The sequence below is a fragment of the Mobula birostris genome, chromosome 26, assembly GCF_030028105.1.
Source record: "Mobula birostris isolate sMobBir1 chromosome 26, sMobBir1.hap1, whole genome shotgun sequence".
Taxonomy (NCBI): Eukaryota; Metazoa; Chordata; class Chondrichthyes; order Myliobatiformes; family Myliobatidae; genus Mobula; species Mobula birostris.
In genome coordinates, this window is record NC_092395.1 from 15,356,508 (window position 1) to 15,374,778 (window position 18,271).

The following is an 18,271-nucleotide window of genomic DNA, read 5'->3' on the forward strand; positions in this document are numbered from 1 at the left end:
TAGGCTCCCAGCCGAGTATGTTTCTAGCCTGCTATCCTCCTTCTTGAGGTGACTAATTGCCCTGTGGGCAGGAATACCACATAACAGAAGCATGCAGTTAAATTCATCTGGACCTCAGGAATGTGCCTTCTGCCAGGTTTACCCCATGTACTGCTCACAAATAGCATGCAATTTCAAAATCCAAGCCTACATGACATCCACTTGCTCTTTTCCATACCGTTAAGTTAAACCACATCATTAAAATAATTTGGGTGGAGGGGTGGTTAACATTTAGTTCAAAAATAAAATAGAAAACAAATATTGCAGTTGGTTTTCCTCCAAGGTAAATATGCACAAGATAGTATTTGTAACCAAGGTACCAGTGACATGGTAGAAAGAGTGATAAGATTCTGCAGAGGGAGTTCAGGGAGTTAGGTGCTAAATTAAAGGGCAGGGGTGTAATCTCAGGACTGCTACCCGTACCAAGTCTAGTGAGGCCAGAAATGGGAAGATTATATGGTTTAACATATGGCTAAGGATTTGGTGGTGGAGGGAGGACATAAGATTTTTGGATCATTGTGATTTCTTCCAGAAAAGGAGGAAGCTGTACAGAAGAGACGGTTTGCACCTTAACTGGAGCGGGACTAATATCGCAGCGGGAAGGTTTGCTAATTCTGCATGGTGGGGTTGAAACTAGACTTGTAGGCGGACGGGAACCAGAGTGCCAGAACAGTTAGTGGAGAGGTTAGGGAGACATGTTGTTCAGACCTCAAAGTCAGGAATCAATAGGCTGAGTATGATGCGACTAATCTGCTGAGCTGTGTACATTTCAACGTAAGATGTATTGCAGGAAAGGCAGATGAGCTTGGGGCATGGATTGACACCTGGAATAATAATATTGTAGCCATTAGTGAGACTTGGTTGTAGGAGGGGCATCTGAGAGCTTAGTGTTCCAGGGTTCATTTGATTTAAATGACACAAAGCAGGATGGATTAAAGGAAGAGGGGTCGCATTTCCCTAGTCAGGGAAAATGTTGTGGCAATGCTCAGTCAGAACAGAGAACTCGTTTTGTGAGCCATTATGGGTGGAACTGTGAAATAAGAGAAGTATGACCATGTTAATGGGGCTATATTACAGACCACCCAATAGTCTGAGGGATTTAGAGGAAAAAGTTTGCAGAGAGATTGCAGTCTGTTGCGAGAAAAATAGTGGGTGATTTTAACTTTCCACATACTGGCTGGGACTCGTATACTGTAAAAGGACTAGATGTGATAGTTTGTCAAATGTGTTTAGGTAAGTTTCCTTAATCAGTATGTAGAAGTCACAATTAGAGAGTGTGCAATACCTGATCTGCTATTAGGGAATGAGACAGGGCAGGTAACAAGTTTACGTAGGGGAATATTTTGCATCTAGAGATCACAATGCCATTAGTTTCTAAGTAAATGTACAAAAAGATCGGTTTTGGTCTGTGGATTGAGATTCTAAATTGGAGAAAGTCACTTTTGATGGTATCGGAAAGGATCTGACAAGTGTGAATTGGGACAGGATGTTTTTCAGCGAAAGTGTACTTGGTAAGTGGGAAGCCTTCAAAAGTGAAATTTCGAGAGTACAAAGCTTATAAGTGCCTGTCAGAATAAAAGGTAACAGGTGTAGGGATCCTTGATTTTCAAGAGATATTGAGGCCCTTGTTAAGAAAAATAAGGAGGTGTATAGCAAGTATAGGCAGGAAGGGAAAAATGGAGTGTTTGTGGGGTATCAGGAATACAAGAGAACACTCGACAAAGAAATCAGGAGGATTTCTAGCAGGCAAGGTGAAGGTGAACCCTAGGGGATTCTACAAATACGTTAAGAGCAAAAGGGTTGCAAGGGACAAAATTGCTCCTCTGGAAGATCAGAATGGTAATCCATGTGTGGAGCTAAAACAGATGGAGGAGATCTTAAATGCATTTTGTGCCTCTGTATTTACTCAGGAGATGGGCAGAGAGTCTATAGAAGAGATAGTTAAATCATTGTTAGTGATAGGTAAGATACTAGAAGATTGGAGGATAGCCAATGTTCAAGAAAGGCTCTAAAAATAAGCCAGGAAATTATAGGCTGGTGAGCCTGACATCAGTAGTGGGAAAGTTATTGGAAAGTATTCTGAGGGACCAGATATATAAGTATTTGGATAAACATGGACTGATCAAGGATGGTCAGCATGGCTTCATGAATGGTAGGTCATATCTAATCAATCTTATAGAGGTTTTGAAGGAAATTACCAGGAAAGTTGATGAAGGCAAGGCAGTGGATGTTGCCTACATGGACTTTAGCAAGGCATTTGACAAGGTCTCGCATGGGAGGTTGTTCAAGAAGGTTCAGTCACTCGGCATTCATGATGAGGTGGTAAATTGGATTAGACATTGCTTTGTGGGAGAAGCCAAAGAGTAGTAGTAAATGATTGCCTCTCTGACTGGAAGCCTGTAACTAGTGGAGTGCCACAGGGATGGATGCTGGGTCTGCAGTTGTTTGTCATCTATATTAATGATCTAGCCGATAATGTGGTTAATAGGATCAACAAATTTATAGATGACAGCAAGATCAGGGGATTTAGTGGACAGCAAGGAAGGCTATCATAGCTTGCAACGGGATCAGCTCAAAAAATGGTCTGAAAATGGCAGATGGAATTTAATGCAGACAAATGTGAGTTGTTGTGCTTTGGTAGGACCATCCAGAATGGGTCTTAGACGGTGAACGGGAGGGATCTGAGGAGTGTGGTAAAACAAGGGGATCTGGGAATTCAGGTCCATAATTCACTGAAAGTGGCATCACAAGTAGATAGGGTCATAAAGGTCATAAAGAAATCTTTTGGCACACTGGCCTTCATAAATCAAAAAGTATTGAGTACTGGAGATGGGATGTTACTTTGAAGTTGTATAAGACATTGGTTGAGGCCTAATTTGGAGTAGTGGAAGCAATTTTGGTCACCTACCTACAGGAAAGATGTATATAAGGTTGAATACAGAGAAAATTTACAAGGACGTTGCCAGGTCTGGGGGACCGAAGTTATAAGGAAATATTGAATAGGTTAGGATTCCATTCTTTTAGAACGTAGAAGATTGAGAGGGGACTTGATAGAAGTATACAGAATTTTGAAGGATATAGACAGAGTAAATGCAAGCAAACTTTTTCCACTGAGGTTGGGGGGGACTACAACCAGAGGCCATGGGTTAAGGGTGAAAGGCGAAAAGTTTAACGGGAATATGAGAGGAAACTTCTTCACTTAGAGGGTCATGAGAGTATGGAGCGAGCTGGCAGCACAAGTGGTACATACAAGCTCGATTTTAATGTTTAGGATAAGTTTGGATAGGTACATGGATGGTAGGGTTATGGAGGGCAATGGTTCTGGTGCAGGTCGATGGGAGTTGGGAATTTAAATGTTTCGGCACGGACTAGATGGATTGAAGGGCCTGCTTCTGTGCTGTACTTTTCTATAACTCTATAATTCTAAGGTGTTACGAGTAAATAAACTGCCAAGAGCAAGGTTAAAGGCATGATTCTTAGCATAGAAACATAGAAAACCTACAGCACAATACAGGCCCTTTGGCCCACAATGCTGTGCCGAACATGTACTTACTTTAGAAATTACCTAGGGTTACCCATAGCCCTCTATTTTTCTAAGCTCCATGTACCTATCCAGGGGTCTCTTAAAAGACCCTATCGTATCTGCCTCCATCACCGCTGCCAGCAGCTCATTCCACACACTCATCACTCTCTGCGTAAAAAAAAACAAACTTACCCCTGACATCTCCTCTGTATCTACTTCCAAGCACCCTAAAACTATGCCCGCTCATGTTATCCATTTCAGTCCTGGGAAAAAGCCACACGATCAATGCATCTCATCATCTTATACACCTCTATCAGGTCACCTCTCATCCTCCGTCGCTCCAAGGAGAAAAGGCTGCATTCACTCAACCTAAGGCAACTCAACATAAGGCATGCTCCCCAATGCAGGCAACATCCTCGTAAATCTCCGCTGCACCGTTTCTATGGTTTCCATGTCCTTTCTGTAGTGAAGTGACCAGAACTGAGCACAGTACTCCATGTGGGGTCTGACCAGGGTCTTATATAGCTGTATCATTACCTCTCGGCTCTTAAACTCAATCCCACAGTTGATGAAGGCCAATGCACCATATGCCTTCTTAACCACAGAGTCAACCTGCACAGCAGCTTTGAGTGTCCTGTGGACTCGGAACTCTGATCCTCCACCCTGCCAAGAGCCTTACCATTAATACTCTATTCTGCCATCATATTTGACCGACCAAAATAAACCACCTCACACTTATCTGGGTTGAACTTCATCTGCCACTTCTCAGCCCAGTTTTGCATCCTATCGATGTCCCGCTGTAACCTCTGACAGCCCTCCACACTATCCACAACACCCCCAACCTTTGTGTCATCAGTATGGAGGAACTGTGAGATCTTGGGGCCCAATCCCATAGATTTCTCAAAGTTGCTGTGAAAGTTGATAGGGTAGTTAGGTAGGCATATAGTGGGGGGATGAGTTTAAGAATTGTGAGGTAATGCTGCAAATCATAAACATAGATTCTGCTGACGCTGGGAATCCAGAGTAACACATACAAAATGCTGGAGGAGCTCAATAGTCAGCCAGCATCTGTGGAGGGGAATACACAATCGACTTTTTGGGATATAACTCCTTCATTTCTCCATACATGCTGCCGGACCTGCTGAGATAACATTGTAGATCTATAAAACTCTGGTTAGACCACACTTGGAGTATTGTATTCAGTTCTGATCACCTCATTATAGGAAGAACGTGGAAACTTTAGGAAAGATGCAAAGGAGATTTACCAGGATGCTTCCTGGATTGGGGAACATGTCTTATGAGGGAAGGTTGAATGAGCTAGGAGTTTATTCTTTGGAGTGAAGGAAAATGAGAGGTAACTTAATAGAAAGGTATAAGGTTGAGGGACAGAGGGAGAGTGGATAGCCAGGGCCTTTTTACCAGGGCAGCAAAGGCAAATACCAAAAGACTTCCTTTTAAGATGAGTGGAGAAAAGTTTATTGGTGATGTCAGAGGTAGGTTTTTGACACAGGGAGTGCCAAGAGTCTGAAATGCACTGCCAGGGTGATGCTAGAAGCTGATACATTAGAAAAGTTTTATTTATTTATTTATTTAACAATAGAGCTTCTTAGACGCACGGATGAAAGAAAAATGGAAGGTTATGGGCTATGTAGGAGGGAAGAATTAGAATGATCTTGGAGTAGGTATAATGGCTGAAGAGCCTGTACTGTGCCAAGTTAATTGCCATTTTGTTATAGATCAGGCCATAGGATATAACCTGTTTATTTAATGCACTTGTGTGTTAAGAATTAGTAAATCTTACTAAACGCTCCACTAAAGCAACAAGATGGTCTGAAGTGCAGACGGGATACGTTTAGCATTAGACCCTGATGAAGAGTCATGGCCTGAAAGGTACTTTTTTTGATAGATGCTGCCTGGCCTGCTGAGTTCCTCCAGCAGTTTGTGTGTATTGCTCGTGTTTAGCATCTTGCGGTTGTCAAAGCAGAAACATGCAGAAAAATCAAGGGGATTACTGCCCCCTACTGGCAACCGACTGGGATTACACAGAACTGAAGTTTAAATTTGTATTTTCATAGCCAGTACCACCTCATCTGTGACTCGTCAGTAAGGAAAACATTGCCTGGTGTTCTAACCAGCCTTTAGTTCATAAATTAGTTTCCTGGTGTTTGTAGGGTCCTGCCTTATGCAGCTCTACAGAACAAACACTGTACTTCAAAATCATTTCTTGGATGGGGAAGTGCTGTATGACATGGTGTAGAATTCTATTACCAAAGGCACGTTTGTTTTACCTGCTGTAAATTTAAAAAATTGCAGAGATTACTTTAGACGGAAATATCAGCTTTGTGCATTCCGGCAAAATGTGTTGGGGTAACCAATCCTACAGTTTCCAAGAAGCATTTAAATCCTCCAGTGATCTTTTAATCACTTCTCTTCCTCTCCACTGCAAACATTGGAATTTCATCTGGCATGGAACTATCTAATGGCACATCATTTATTTGACAAATTAGATCACTTTTGAGATTGTGGAAGTCCTGTCTGTCTTAGAGTTGAGGACTCTTGAAGATTTTTCTTGGAACCCAGTCACTAGGTCCATGATAACCTCAGATTTCCACTTGGAACAGTCCATCACTGGCTTATAATTGGATATCGGGCAGTGAGCCCTCTTCAGCTCGGACATAGCAGGAAATGTCGTTTCTTCTTAAGGTGACCACTAACCGATCCACTGTGTTGCATCTGGGTTATGGAACTAGATGGCGATACCTTGGTCATGTTTGATAAGTATACAGCAGAGTCTGTGGCATGGAAGAATGCATCAGCGGTGAACTGGTTAATTGGTGGGACAAACTGTAAGGGCTGAATAGGCTTCTACTATAGATACGCACTTAGATTCAGCTGAGGGTCTCTGAACAGAGACAGCTAGAAGTATGATTAGATTAGATTATGAGGACACGCAGTCCTCTTTTATTGTCATTTAGTAATGCATGTATTAAGAAATGATACAATGTTTTTCCAGAATGGATATCACAGAAATACATGACAAACCAAGACTGAAAAACAGACAAAAACCACATAATTATAACATATAGTTACAACAGTGCAAAGCAATCCCGTAATTTGATAAGAACAGACCATGGGCACGGTAAAAGTCTCAAAGTCTATCGAAAGTCCCATCATCTCACGCAGGCGGTAAACCTTCAGCGCCGCAAACTTGCTGATGCAGCATCCTGGAAGCATCCGACCACAGTCCGATTCCGAGTCCGTCCGAAAACTCCGAGCCTCCAACCAGCTGTCCGACACCGATGCACCGAGCACCATCTCTGCCGAGCGCCTCGACCCCAGCCCCAGCAACAGGCGATAGGCAAGGCCGAGGATTTGGGGCCTTCCCCTCCGGAGATTCTCGATCGCACAGTAGCAACGGCAGCGAAGCAGGCATTTCAGAAGTTTCTCCAGATGTTCCTCCATGCTTTTTCAAGTCTGTCTCCATCAAATCAGGATTGTGCACGGCATCCTACTTCACAGATATGATATCATTCGGAATGGCTGCACGCGCTGCGTCGCGTCACCATCTTCTCCTCCCTCCCTGATCAGCCCTGACTTGATTTCCCATCCTGTCAGAAGCGATCATTTCCACAGAGCACGACTGATTTATAGTTAGCACGCCTGTTTTAAGGACTTGGAGGGGATGTTCCCAGGAGGACTAGTGGGCACAACCTCAGAATAGAAAGACATCCCCTTTTTTCAGAGCGCAAACATGAGGAAATCTGTAGATGCTGGAATTTCAAGCAGCAGACATAAAATTTGCTGGTGAACACAGCAGGCCAGGCAGCATCTCTAGGAAGCGGTACAGTCGACGTTTCAGGCCGAGACCCTTCGTAAGGTCTCAGCCCGAAACGTCGACTGTACCTCTTCCTATGGATGCTGCCTGGCCTGCTGCGTTCACCAGTAATTTTTATGTATGTTGCCCTTTTTTCAGAGATAAGGCAGAGTTTATTTAGCCAGAGGGCGAGGAGTCTGTGGAATTTATTGCCACAGACAGCTGTGAAGGCCAAGTCTTTGGGTATATTTAAAGATTGATTTTTGATTGAATGACGAAGCAGGTGAATGGACCAAATGATCTAATTCTGGTCTTAAGTCTGTGGTCTTATGGTAAGAATAGACAATGTTGTATGTTTGACCCAGATGCTAACCAATAAATAAACAGTAAGAATAAGTTATTATTACTTTGTAGTTCATGTCATGGGACATAATGTTGACATAAAAGACTGCTAATGCTAGGGTCTGGAGCAACAAACAAATGGCTGGAGGAACTTAGTGGGTCCAGCAGCATCTGTGTGAGGAGAGGAACTATCAACATTTTGGGGTAAAAGGGTTTCAACCCAAAACATCAACAGTTCCTTTCCTGGCACAGATACTGTTTGACCTGCTGAGTTCCCTCAGCAGACCATTTGTTGCATGGTATGTAATGTGTGTATTTAATGTTTTTTTGTATTAAGAATTAATAAAACCATAAAACATAGGAGCAGAATTAGGCCATCTGGCCCATCAAGTCTGCTCTGCCATTCAATCATGGCTGCTCATTTTTTTTTTCTCAACCCCAGTTCCTGACCTTCTCCCAGTAATCTTTGATGCCATTTCCAATCAAGAACCTCTCAATCTCTGCATTAAATACACCCAACAACCTGGCTTCCACAGCTGCATGTGGCAACAAATTCCACAAGTTCACCACCCTTTGGCTAAAGAAATTTCTCCGCAGCACTGTTTTGAAAGGGCGCCTCTCTATCCTGAGGCTGTGCCCTCTGGTCCTAGACTCTCCCACCATGGGAAACATCCTTTCCGCATCCACTCTGTCTAGGCCTTTCAACATTCGAATGGTTTCAATGAGATCCCCCCTCATCCTTCTGAATTCCAGCAAGTACAGATCCAGAGCCATCACACATTCTTCGTATGATAACCTTTCATTCCTGGAATCATCCTTGTGAACCTCCTCTGGACCCTCTCCAATGTCAGCACATCTTTTCTAAGATGAGGTGCCCAAAACTTCACAATACTCAAGGTGAGGCCCAGCCAGTGCCTTATAAAGCCTCAACATCACATCCTCGCTCTTGTATTCTAGACCTCTTGAAATGAATGCTAACATGGCATTTGTCTTCCTCACCACTGACTCAACCTGCAAGTTAACATTTAGAGTGTTCTGCACAAGGATGTCCCTTTGCATCTCAAATTTTTCAATTTTCTCTCCGTTTAGAAAATAGTCTGTGCATTTATTTCTACTACCAAGGTGCACGACCATGCATTTTCCTACATTGTATTTCATTTGCCACTTTCTTGCCCATTCTCCTAATCTATCTAAGTCTTTCTGCATCCTACCTGTTTCCACAACACTACCTGCCTCTCCACCAATCTTCATATCATCTGCAAACTTGGCAATAAAGTCATCTATTCCATCATCTAAATCGTTTATATGCAGCATAAAAAGAAGTGGTCCCAACACCGACCCCTGCAGAACACCACTAGTCACCGGCAGACAACCAGAAAAGGATCCTCTTATTCCCACTCACTGCCTTCTACCAATCAGCCAAGGCTCTAACCATGTTAGTAACTTTCCTGTAATACCATGGGCTCTTAACTTGTTAATCAGCCTCATGTGTGGCACCTTGTCAAAGGCCTTCTGAAAGTCCAAATACACAACATCCACTGCATCCCCTTTATCTATCCTACTTGTAATCTCCTCAAAGAATTCCAACAGGTCCATCAAGCAGGATTTTCCCCTGAAGGAAACCATGCTGACTTTATACTATCTTGTCCTGTGTCACCAAGTACTCCATCACCTCATCCTTAACAATTGACTCTCACATCTTCCCAACCAGTGAGGTCAGGCTAACCGGTTTATAATTTCCCTTCTGCTGCCTTCCTTCTTTCTTAAAGAGCAAAGTAACATTTGCAATGTTCCAGTCCTCTGGCACCATGCCAGAGTCCAATGATTTTTGAAAGATCATTTCCCTAGGGTGCAGTTCTTCAAGCTTTTAGGTCTTTCAGCTTTTTGAGCACCATTAGTAAATCCTGCTAAGCACTTCACAAAAGCCACATGATAATTTGCAGTCACTCAAAAGTGTACCTCAACACAAAGGGAGAAGAATCCTGCTGAATGTTCATCTTTGATCAAATCATCTTTTCATTTTATTTATTGAGATGGAGCGTGGAATAGGCCCTTCCAGCCCTTTGAGCCACACCGCCCAGCAACCCCTGATTTAACCCTAGCCTAATCACAGGACAATTTATGATGACCAATTAATCTACCAACCGGTATGTCTTTGGACTGTGGGAGGAAACTCTAGCACCTGGAGGAAACCCACGTGGTCACGGGAAGGACGTACAAACTCCTTAAAGGCAGCAGTGGGTCACCTGTACTTTAAAGCGTTGAGCTAACTGCGTAGTTGTGGTTAGCACAGCTACTGCTTATTGCTGCAGAGGTAACAATGTCCTGGTCCCCATGGGGTTCTCCCCCCTTCCTCTACTTCCTGCACCCTCCATTTGGCAGTGAGCTTTAGAACTTTGGTTGAATGGGACACGGAATTGCTTCATGAATGGAGAAGGTCCAATCATGATTTTCTTTGCTCACTTCGGCACCCTCTACACCTAAACCACAATTTACCCTGAGAGGATCTAGTCCCGTCATAGATTCTCCATTGAGGAGCTTCCTTTCTATTCAGTGACACAGCTGGTGTCTGAGTCGAACCATCACCCTTTTGGCATGGAGGGTGAGGCCAGGAACATCCAGAGGCAGTGGTGTGTGAGGACCACAAACATTCCAAAGCCAAGAAAGTGGATCAGGATATTTATTCAACCAACACACATCAAAGTTGCTGGTGAACGCAGCAGGCCAGGCAGCATCTCTAGGAAGAGGTGCAGTCGACGTTTCAGGCCGAGACCCTTCGTCAGGACATTTATTCCTCAGCTTTCTCTCAGGATCTTGGATGTCTTGGGTCTGTGGGCTCCAAGATGAATGATGAGGTTAATATAGAGCTGCACAGTCTGCCATCGATGAACCAAGTGTTACTGGGACTGTATTGGTATTGGTGCACTGAGAGTCTTTTGTTTGACAGATTGTTCAATACATTAAATATATCAATATAATAGAAAGGAAAACAGAATGGAGAATATAGTGTTATAGTGGACAGGCAGGTAGATACATAAAATGCAAGGACCATGATGAGGTAGATTAGGAGATCCAGGCTTCGTCCATTAGTGTAAGAGAAATCCATTTCAAGAGTTTAAGATGACCTTCTGCCTGGTGGTTGAAAAAGTGCTGTTAAGTTTTTATATCTTCTGCTTGACGGGAGAAGAGAGAATGGAAGGGGTGGGAGGCATCCATGATTATGTTGACTTGAGGCAAAGGATCAGCTGTGAATATATTGAATGGTCGAGCTAGCTGGTGGAACCACATGCCACCTGCTGGTTCATTTCTTATGTTCTTCCTAATACATCCTTAACCATAAAATGTTTTCAAAAAATCTATAAATGACCTTAAAAGTTAGTCATTAATATGCATTATGCATAAAGAAAATAGTTTGGCTGTTGTTATGTCTGGTCTATGCAGTCAAGTCAAATTGAATTTACTGTCCAATGCACATTCAGTAAAATACAGGTACAGTGGAAAGCTTGCTTGCAGCAGTATCAGAGATGCAAAGTGCAGGTTCAGACAACGTAGAATATTAATTACGTATAAACACAAGAATGTCTGCAGATGCTAGATGTTGAAAGCATCTGCCATAAGCGGGACTTCCCTGGGGCCAAACATTTTAATTCTGATTCCCATTCCCATTCCAATGTGTCAATCCATGGCCTCCTCTTGTGCCAAGATGAGGCCACCCTCAGGGTAGAGGAGCAACACCTCATATTTCATCTGGGTAACTTCCAACCGGATGGCATGAATATCGATTTCTCCTTCCAGCAAAAAAAATGTTCCCTCCCCCTCTCTTCGATCCCCTACTCTGACTTTTTACCTTTTCTCACCTGCAAAGTACTTCCCCCAGGTCTCCTCTCCTTCCTTTTCCCTGATGGTCCACTCTCCTCTCCTCTCCTATCAGATTCTTTCTTCTCCAACCCTTGACCTTTCCCACCCACCTGGTTTCACCTGTCACCTTCCAGCTAGTTAGCCTTCTACCCCTCCCCCCCCCATATTTTTATTCTGACATCTTCCCCCTTCCTTCTCTGCCCTGAAGAAGGTTCTCAGCCCGAAACATAGACTGGTTATTCATTTCCATAGATGCTGCCTGACCTAGTGAGTTCCTCCAGCATTTTGTGTGTTGTTGTTTTTAATTATATATAAATTATACAAAACAGTACAAAATGAGACATTAGTGCAAAAGAAAACATAATTAGAGACCTGATCAAATCAGAAATAATTTCTATGTGCCAAAGTGATAGTGCTTGCTTTCTTCCAGACCCTCCAATGAAACCACGCCTTTTATTCTGCACATCGTACTGGACCTCATTTGCAGTACAGAGCATTGTTTGTAATTGGGATCCAGGATCTGAAACATACCTGGAAACAAGCTTCACGTTACACGTATCAGAGTGAGTAATATGATTCGATATTTCACTTTGTTCAAAACTGGGTGCTACTGTTACTTACTTACTGTCTGTTACACCGCTGGCGTTTTGGGTAGCAATAAAGGTCCTCCATCACTGGTGGTGTTCAGTGTTTCCTTCATCGTGTCAGTAGCTTCCTCTCAGTTTTCACCACTGTAAATCACACAAGTCCCAGGTGGAGACACAGGAATACCATCACACTCAGATGAGGAAGGATTCTTCATTGTTGTTTCTGCAACAGTTTTGTTGCACCAGTCGGAGTTCTTAGCCCTGAGCTGAACCAACCTGGATCACTCTACCCTTTGACCTGTTTGAGATGGGTGACCCTATCAAAGCCCAAAATGTTCGTTCATTTCCATGGGTGCTGCCTGACCTGCTGAATTCCTCCAGCATTTTGTGTGTATTGCTTTGGGTATCCAGCGTCTGCAGAATCTCTTGTGTCCTTGATCCTGTATGTTTCTGTTTATATCACCTCTGTGAGCCATAAATTCCAGAGATTTGGAGCACAAATCTAGAGTAGCAATCCCATAAAATAAACTCTTCTTGGGCTTATAATCAATATCTGTACCTGGCTGGAAGCCCCAGAAGAGTTTATTCGTCGTATCCTCTGGGAAAGCACTAGACCCTTTCTCAATCCCATAAAATGTTAATTGAGGCCTGAATTGTTGGAGGTGTTGTCTTTCTGATGAGACATTATATCGAAACTCTATCTGCTTTCTCGTGGAAGTTGAAGGACCCTCCCAGCACTATATTAGGGAGCAGTTGTCCTAGCCAGCATCTTTCCCTTATTCAATATTAAGAGATAGATTTATTATTTCTTTGGTATCTTTGGAAACATGTTATATATTGCAAATTTAATGATGAGCTTTCTATATTACAGTGGTGGCTAATTAAAACAAAATGATTGTGGGCACTTCTGGAAACCCCAAAAGCAACATGAAAGATTTGTCCCACATAAGTTGTAGCTCGGGGTCAGTATCCTTGTTACTGCATATCGTCTAACATCAAACCTGCTTGAATTCTGTGCCAATTATTTAGCTTTGTGTTTGTGCTCTTCAGTGTTTACATTAAAGACAGACAACTTTCAGCTAAATTGCTATGTTTCTTGACCATTTCAGAACTACTGGAAATTGCACTACCAGATATTTAAAACCAAAGAATTGTACTACAAATAAGACCAAGAACTCGTGCATGGTCCTTGTTTCAAATTTGATATCCTATCATGACATCTGGGTCACAGCTAAGAATGCACTTGGTACAGAAATGTCCAACCACAAGTGCCTTGATGGCATGCTAATAGGTAATATGGAATCCTTTATCATATATTTAAAAAATAAAAATTAAAAAGATAGTCCTGTGGTGCAAGATTTTATTAGTTTTTGACAAGGATTATACAGATATTTTGATTGATATAACTTTAACTGCTAACATGCATACAGATAAAATTGTACGTTAAGTTGTGAAAGGTAAAAGCTAATTTGCTCTTTGGAAAGGTAAGTACATCACAGTTAAAGCAGCTTTTGTAAATTATCTGTAGAAATGTCAATATACCTCTGTGGTCACTTTGTTAGGCACCTCCTGTACCTAATAAAGTGGCCACTGGGTGTATGTTCCTGGTTTCTGCTGCTATCACCCATCCACTTCAAGATTCAACATGTTGTGCATTTAGAGATGCTCTTCTGCACACCACTGTTGTAATGCATAGTTACTGTCGCCTTCATGTAGGTTTGAACCAATCAGGCCATTCTCCTCTGACCTCTCTCAGTAACAAGATGTTTTCACCAACAGAACTACCACTCACTGGATTTTCTTTGTCTTTTTACACCATTCTCTGTAAACTCTAGAGTCTGCTGTACATGAAAATCCCAATAGAGATCAGCAGTTTCTGAGATACTCAAACCACCCCATCTGGCGCCAGCAATCATTCTACAGTCAAAGTCACTTAGGCCACATTTCCTCCCCATTCTGATATTTGGTCTGAACAACAACTGAACCTCTTGACCATGCCTGCATATTTTTATGCATTGAGTTGCTGCCATACGATTGACTGATTAGAATTTGCATTCATGAGCTTGTGTACAGGTGTACCTAATAAAGTAGCTACTGAGTGTAGAAAGTAATTTAAAACTCCAACATTACTTGTCAACTTTAATTTGGGTGTTGTTTAAATAAACTATTCCCTTGCCATTTAACAAGACTAGTTCCTTTATATTTCAGAGTGTTTTTATTAGAAATTATTGTTTAGCAACTAGTGGTTGCTGGTTGTAATGTAAGAGTACCTGATTTGATATATGTTACTGAAAATTCTGGGAGCACTTTGATAAATATTGATCTGTCATGTCATAACTGGACACTTGCTTCACTGACCTGTTGATTAGGACTAAAGTTCAAAGATCAAAGTAAATTTATTATCAAAGTACCCTGAGATTCATTTTCTTGCAGGCTTATTCAAACAACCAATAACCGTAAGAGAGTCAATGAAAGACCGCACCAACAGGGTGGACAACCAGTGTGCAAAATAGTCATAGTCACAGTCATAGTCATACTTTATTGATCCCGGGGGAAATTGGTTTTCGTTACAGTTGCACCATAAATAATAAATAGTAATAAAACCATAAATAGTTAAATAGTAATATGTAAATTTTGCCAGGAAATAAGTCCAGGACCAGCCTATTGGCTCAGGGTGTCTGACCCTCCAAGGGAGGAGTTGTAAAGTTTGATGGCCACAGGCAGGAATGACTTCCTATGACGCTTTGTGTTGCGTCTCGGTGGAATGAGTCTCTGGCTGAATGTGCTCCTGTGCCCACCCAGTACATTATGTAGTGGATGGGAGACATTGTCCAAGATGGCATGCAACTTAGACAGCATCCTCTTTTCAGACACCACCGTGAGAGAGTCCAGTTCCATCCCCACGACATCACTGGCCTTACAAATGAGTTTGTTGATTCTGTTGCTGTCTGCTACCCTCAGCCTGCTGCCCCAGCACACAACAGCAAACATGATAGCACTGGCCACCACAGACCACAAATTGGGAGGGAAAGAATAATAACAGTAATAAAAATACATAAATAAGCAATAGATCTTGAGAACACGAGATGAGTCATTGAAAGTGGGTCTATAGGTTTTTAGGAACAATTTAGTCATGGGGCAAATGATCCATTGATCTCCTTCTTGCTACTTAACCTTGCAAGCAGAACAAGTGCTACACCTGCCCCTACACCTCCTCCCTTACTATCATTCACGGGCCCAAACAGTTCTACCAGGTGAGGCAACACTTCACCTATGAGTCTGTTGGGGTCATCTACTGTATCCAGAGCTCCCGGTATGGCCTCCTGTATATCGGAGAGGCCCGACATAGACTGGGAGACCGCCTCGCCGAGCACCTACATTTTACACTTTGTATTTTAAATTGTATATTTCTGACTGAGCACTCTTGCAACTATAAATTCCTTTGGGACAAATAAAGTTTTATCATATCTTATCTCCCATTTCAAATCTACTTCCTATTCCCATTTCTTTTTCCATTCTGACATGTCAGTCCATAGCCTCCTCTGCTGCTCATTTTGGAGGAGTGACACAATGCTGGGTAGCCTCAGCATGAACATCAATTTCTTGAACTTTCTGTAACTGACCCACTCCCCTTCACCATTCCCCATTCCTGTTTCCCTCTCTCACCTCATCTCCTTACCTACCCATCACCTCCCTCTGGTGCTCCTCCCCCTCCCCTTGCTTCCATGGTCTTCTACCCTCTCCTGTCAAATTTCCACCTTCTCCAGCCCTTTATCTCTTTCATCAATCAACTTCCCAGCGCTTTACTTTACCCCCTCCCCCCGTTTCACCTATCTCCTACTACCTAGTACTCCTTTCTCGCCTCCTCCCCGCCCTTCTTTATCTGACTTCTTATCTCTTTTTCCAATCCTGTGAAGTTTCTCGACCCGAAATGTCAACTGCTTACTCTTTTCTGTAGATGCTGCCTGGCCTGCTGAATTCCTTCAGTATTCTGTGTGTATTACTGTGGGGTAAATGAAGCTGAGTGAAGTTATCCACTCTGATAACTTGGTGGGAATATGCAAATGACTTCTACTTGTGTTACTTTTGTTTGGAGAAGAATATTGAGAAACATTGTGTGTAGTAAATACCCTTTTGTGGTTATGGTTTTGCAATCTGCGATAGTCACAGCAAGAGGACATTTACTCATTCTATCATTTTCAAATAATATGTTTAAAAATTATCCCCTTATAAACTGTAAGGGGAGTGGGTCAATTATTATATTTTGTTTTATTATTTATTTATACGATGTGTGCGTTGTTGGCAAGGACAGTATTGAATAACCCTTGAGACAGTGATGTTTAACCATTTCAATCCCTGTAATGATGGTACTTTCACAGCATTATTGGCTAGTGAGTACCAAGATTTTGACCCATTGATGATGAAGAACGTCAGCATACTTCCAGGTCAGGTTATTGACTTCCAGGAAGGCTTGCAGGCGTATCATGTTCAGACTTTAGAGCACTGTACCTGGATGTGACACAGTCAACATACTGTTTCTCCTGCTGAAGATGATACCGGTGAAAATAGTCTTGTCCTTTAGTACCACTTGGGTGATAGTGCATAGAGAGTCCGTTTCATTCAGTTTTTTTCTCTCAATGAATCGAGTGCCCTTTCACATCCACTCCTCCATTCAGTAATGTCCAATCCTTTACCTTGGTTCCAATTTTCTTGCCAATCCCCATATCCATTTTACTTTATGGATGTATAATCAATCTAGGTATATAAAACTATATTATGCATTTATATTTATTGCATTTTTTATTTATTATTGTGTTTTTTAAAAAAATGTGTGTTTTTAATGCTGTGTCAGATCAGGATTTTCAATTATTTCATTCTCCTTTACATTTGTGTATTGGAAATGACATTAAACAGTCTTGAGTCTTGAACACGAGAAATAATGCAGATCCTAGAAATTCAAGTAACACATTCAAAATTCTGGAGGAACTCAAGTCGATGAGCTCAGCATGGGTGCATATAAGTGACACTGTGGAAAGAGACAGAGTCCAGGTAGATGTGGAAATCTGTGCATTTATAAAAGATATCAGTAGACAAACTGTCTCCAGTAGAGAAACTGTCACCCATGGACTTCATCAACCTCATCAACTTTGCCTCCAACTTCCACCCTGCTCTCAAATTTACCTAGTCCATTTTCAACACCTCCCTTCCCTTTCTCAATCTCTCTGTCTGTATCTCTGGAGACAGTTTATCTACTGATAATTTTTATAAACCCACTGATTCCCACAGCTACCTGGACTATATCTCTTCCCATCCTGTCACTTGTGAAAGTGCCATTCCCTTCTGTCAGTTCCTCTGTTTCTGCCACATCTGCTCTCAGGATGAGGCTTTTTATTCCAGAACTAATGAGATATCCTCCTCCTTCAAAGAAAAGGCTTTCCTTCCTCCACCATCAATGCTGCCCTCACCCCTATCTCTCCTATTTCGTGCATGTCTGCCCTCGCCCCATGCACACGCCACCACACCAGTGATAGGTTTCCCCTTGCCCTTTCCTACCACCCCATCAGCCTCCATGTCCAACACATAACCTTCTGTAACTTCTGCCATCTCCAATGGGATCCCATCACCAAGCACATCTTTCGCCCCTGCCCCCACCACTTTCCAGTTTCCACGGGGATTGCTCTCTACGCAACTTCCTTGTCCATTTGTCCCTCCCCACTGATCTTCCTTTTGGTACTTATCCTTGCAAGCAGAACATGTGCCACACCAGCCCTTACACCACCTCCCTCACTACCATTCAGGGCCCCATACAGACCTTCCACGTGAGACGACTCTTCACCTGTGAGTCCATTGTGACATCTACCGTATCCTGTGCTCCCGGTGTGGCCTGCTGTATATCGATGAGACCTGACATGGATTTGAAGACTGATTCACCGAGCACTGATGCTCCACCCACCTGAAAAAGCAAGATATCCCAGTGGCCAACCATTTCAATTCTACTTCCCATTTCAACATGTCAATCCATGGCCTCCTCCATTGCCGTGATGAGGCCACACTCAGGTTGGAGGAACAACACCTTACATTCTGTCTGGGTAGTCTCTAACCAGATGG

The 18,271-nt window shown here is 42.6% G+C and overlaps 1 protein-coding gene across 13 annotated transcripts in view; it reads left to right on the forward strand.

Moving 5' to 3' along the window:
• Nucleotides 1-18,271, forward strand: part of LOC140188374 (interleukin-6 receptor subunit beta-like) — a 113,890-nt gene that overhangs the window by 58,476 nt on the left and 37,143 nt on the right. For 12 of the 13 annotated variants that reach the window (XM_072244591.1, XM_072244589.1, XM_072244595.1 and 9 more), the window contains 2 exons: nucleotides 12,007-12,139; nucleotides 13,273-13,454. In XM_072244591.1, the coding sequence (XP_072100692.1) occupies nucleotides 12,007-12,139; nucleotides 13,273-13,454 (315 nt within the window). Of the gene's footprint in view, nucleotides 1-12,006; nucleotides 12,140-13,034; nucleotides 13,126-13,272; nucleotides 13,455-18,271 lie in introns of those variants that run through there. The other variant, XM_072244602.1, reaches the window with a different exon arrangement.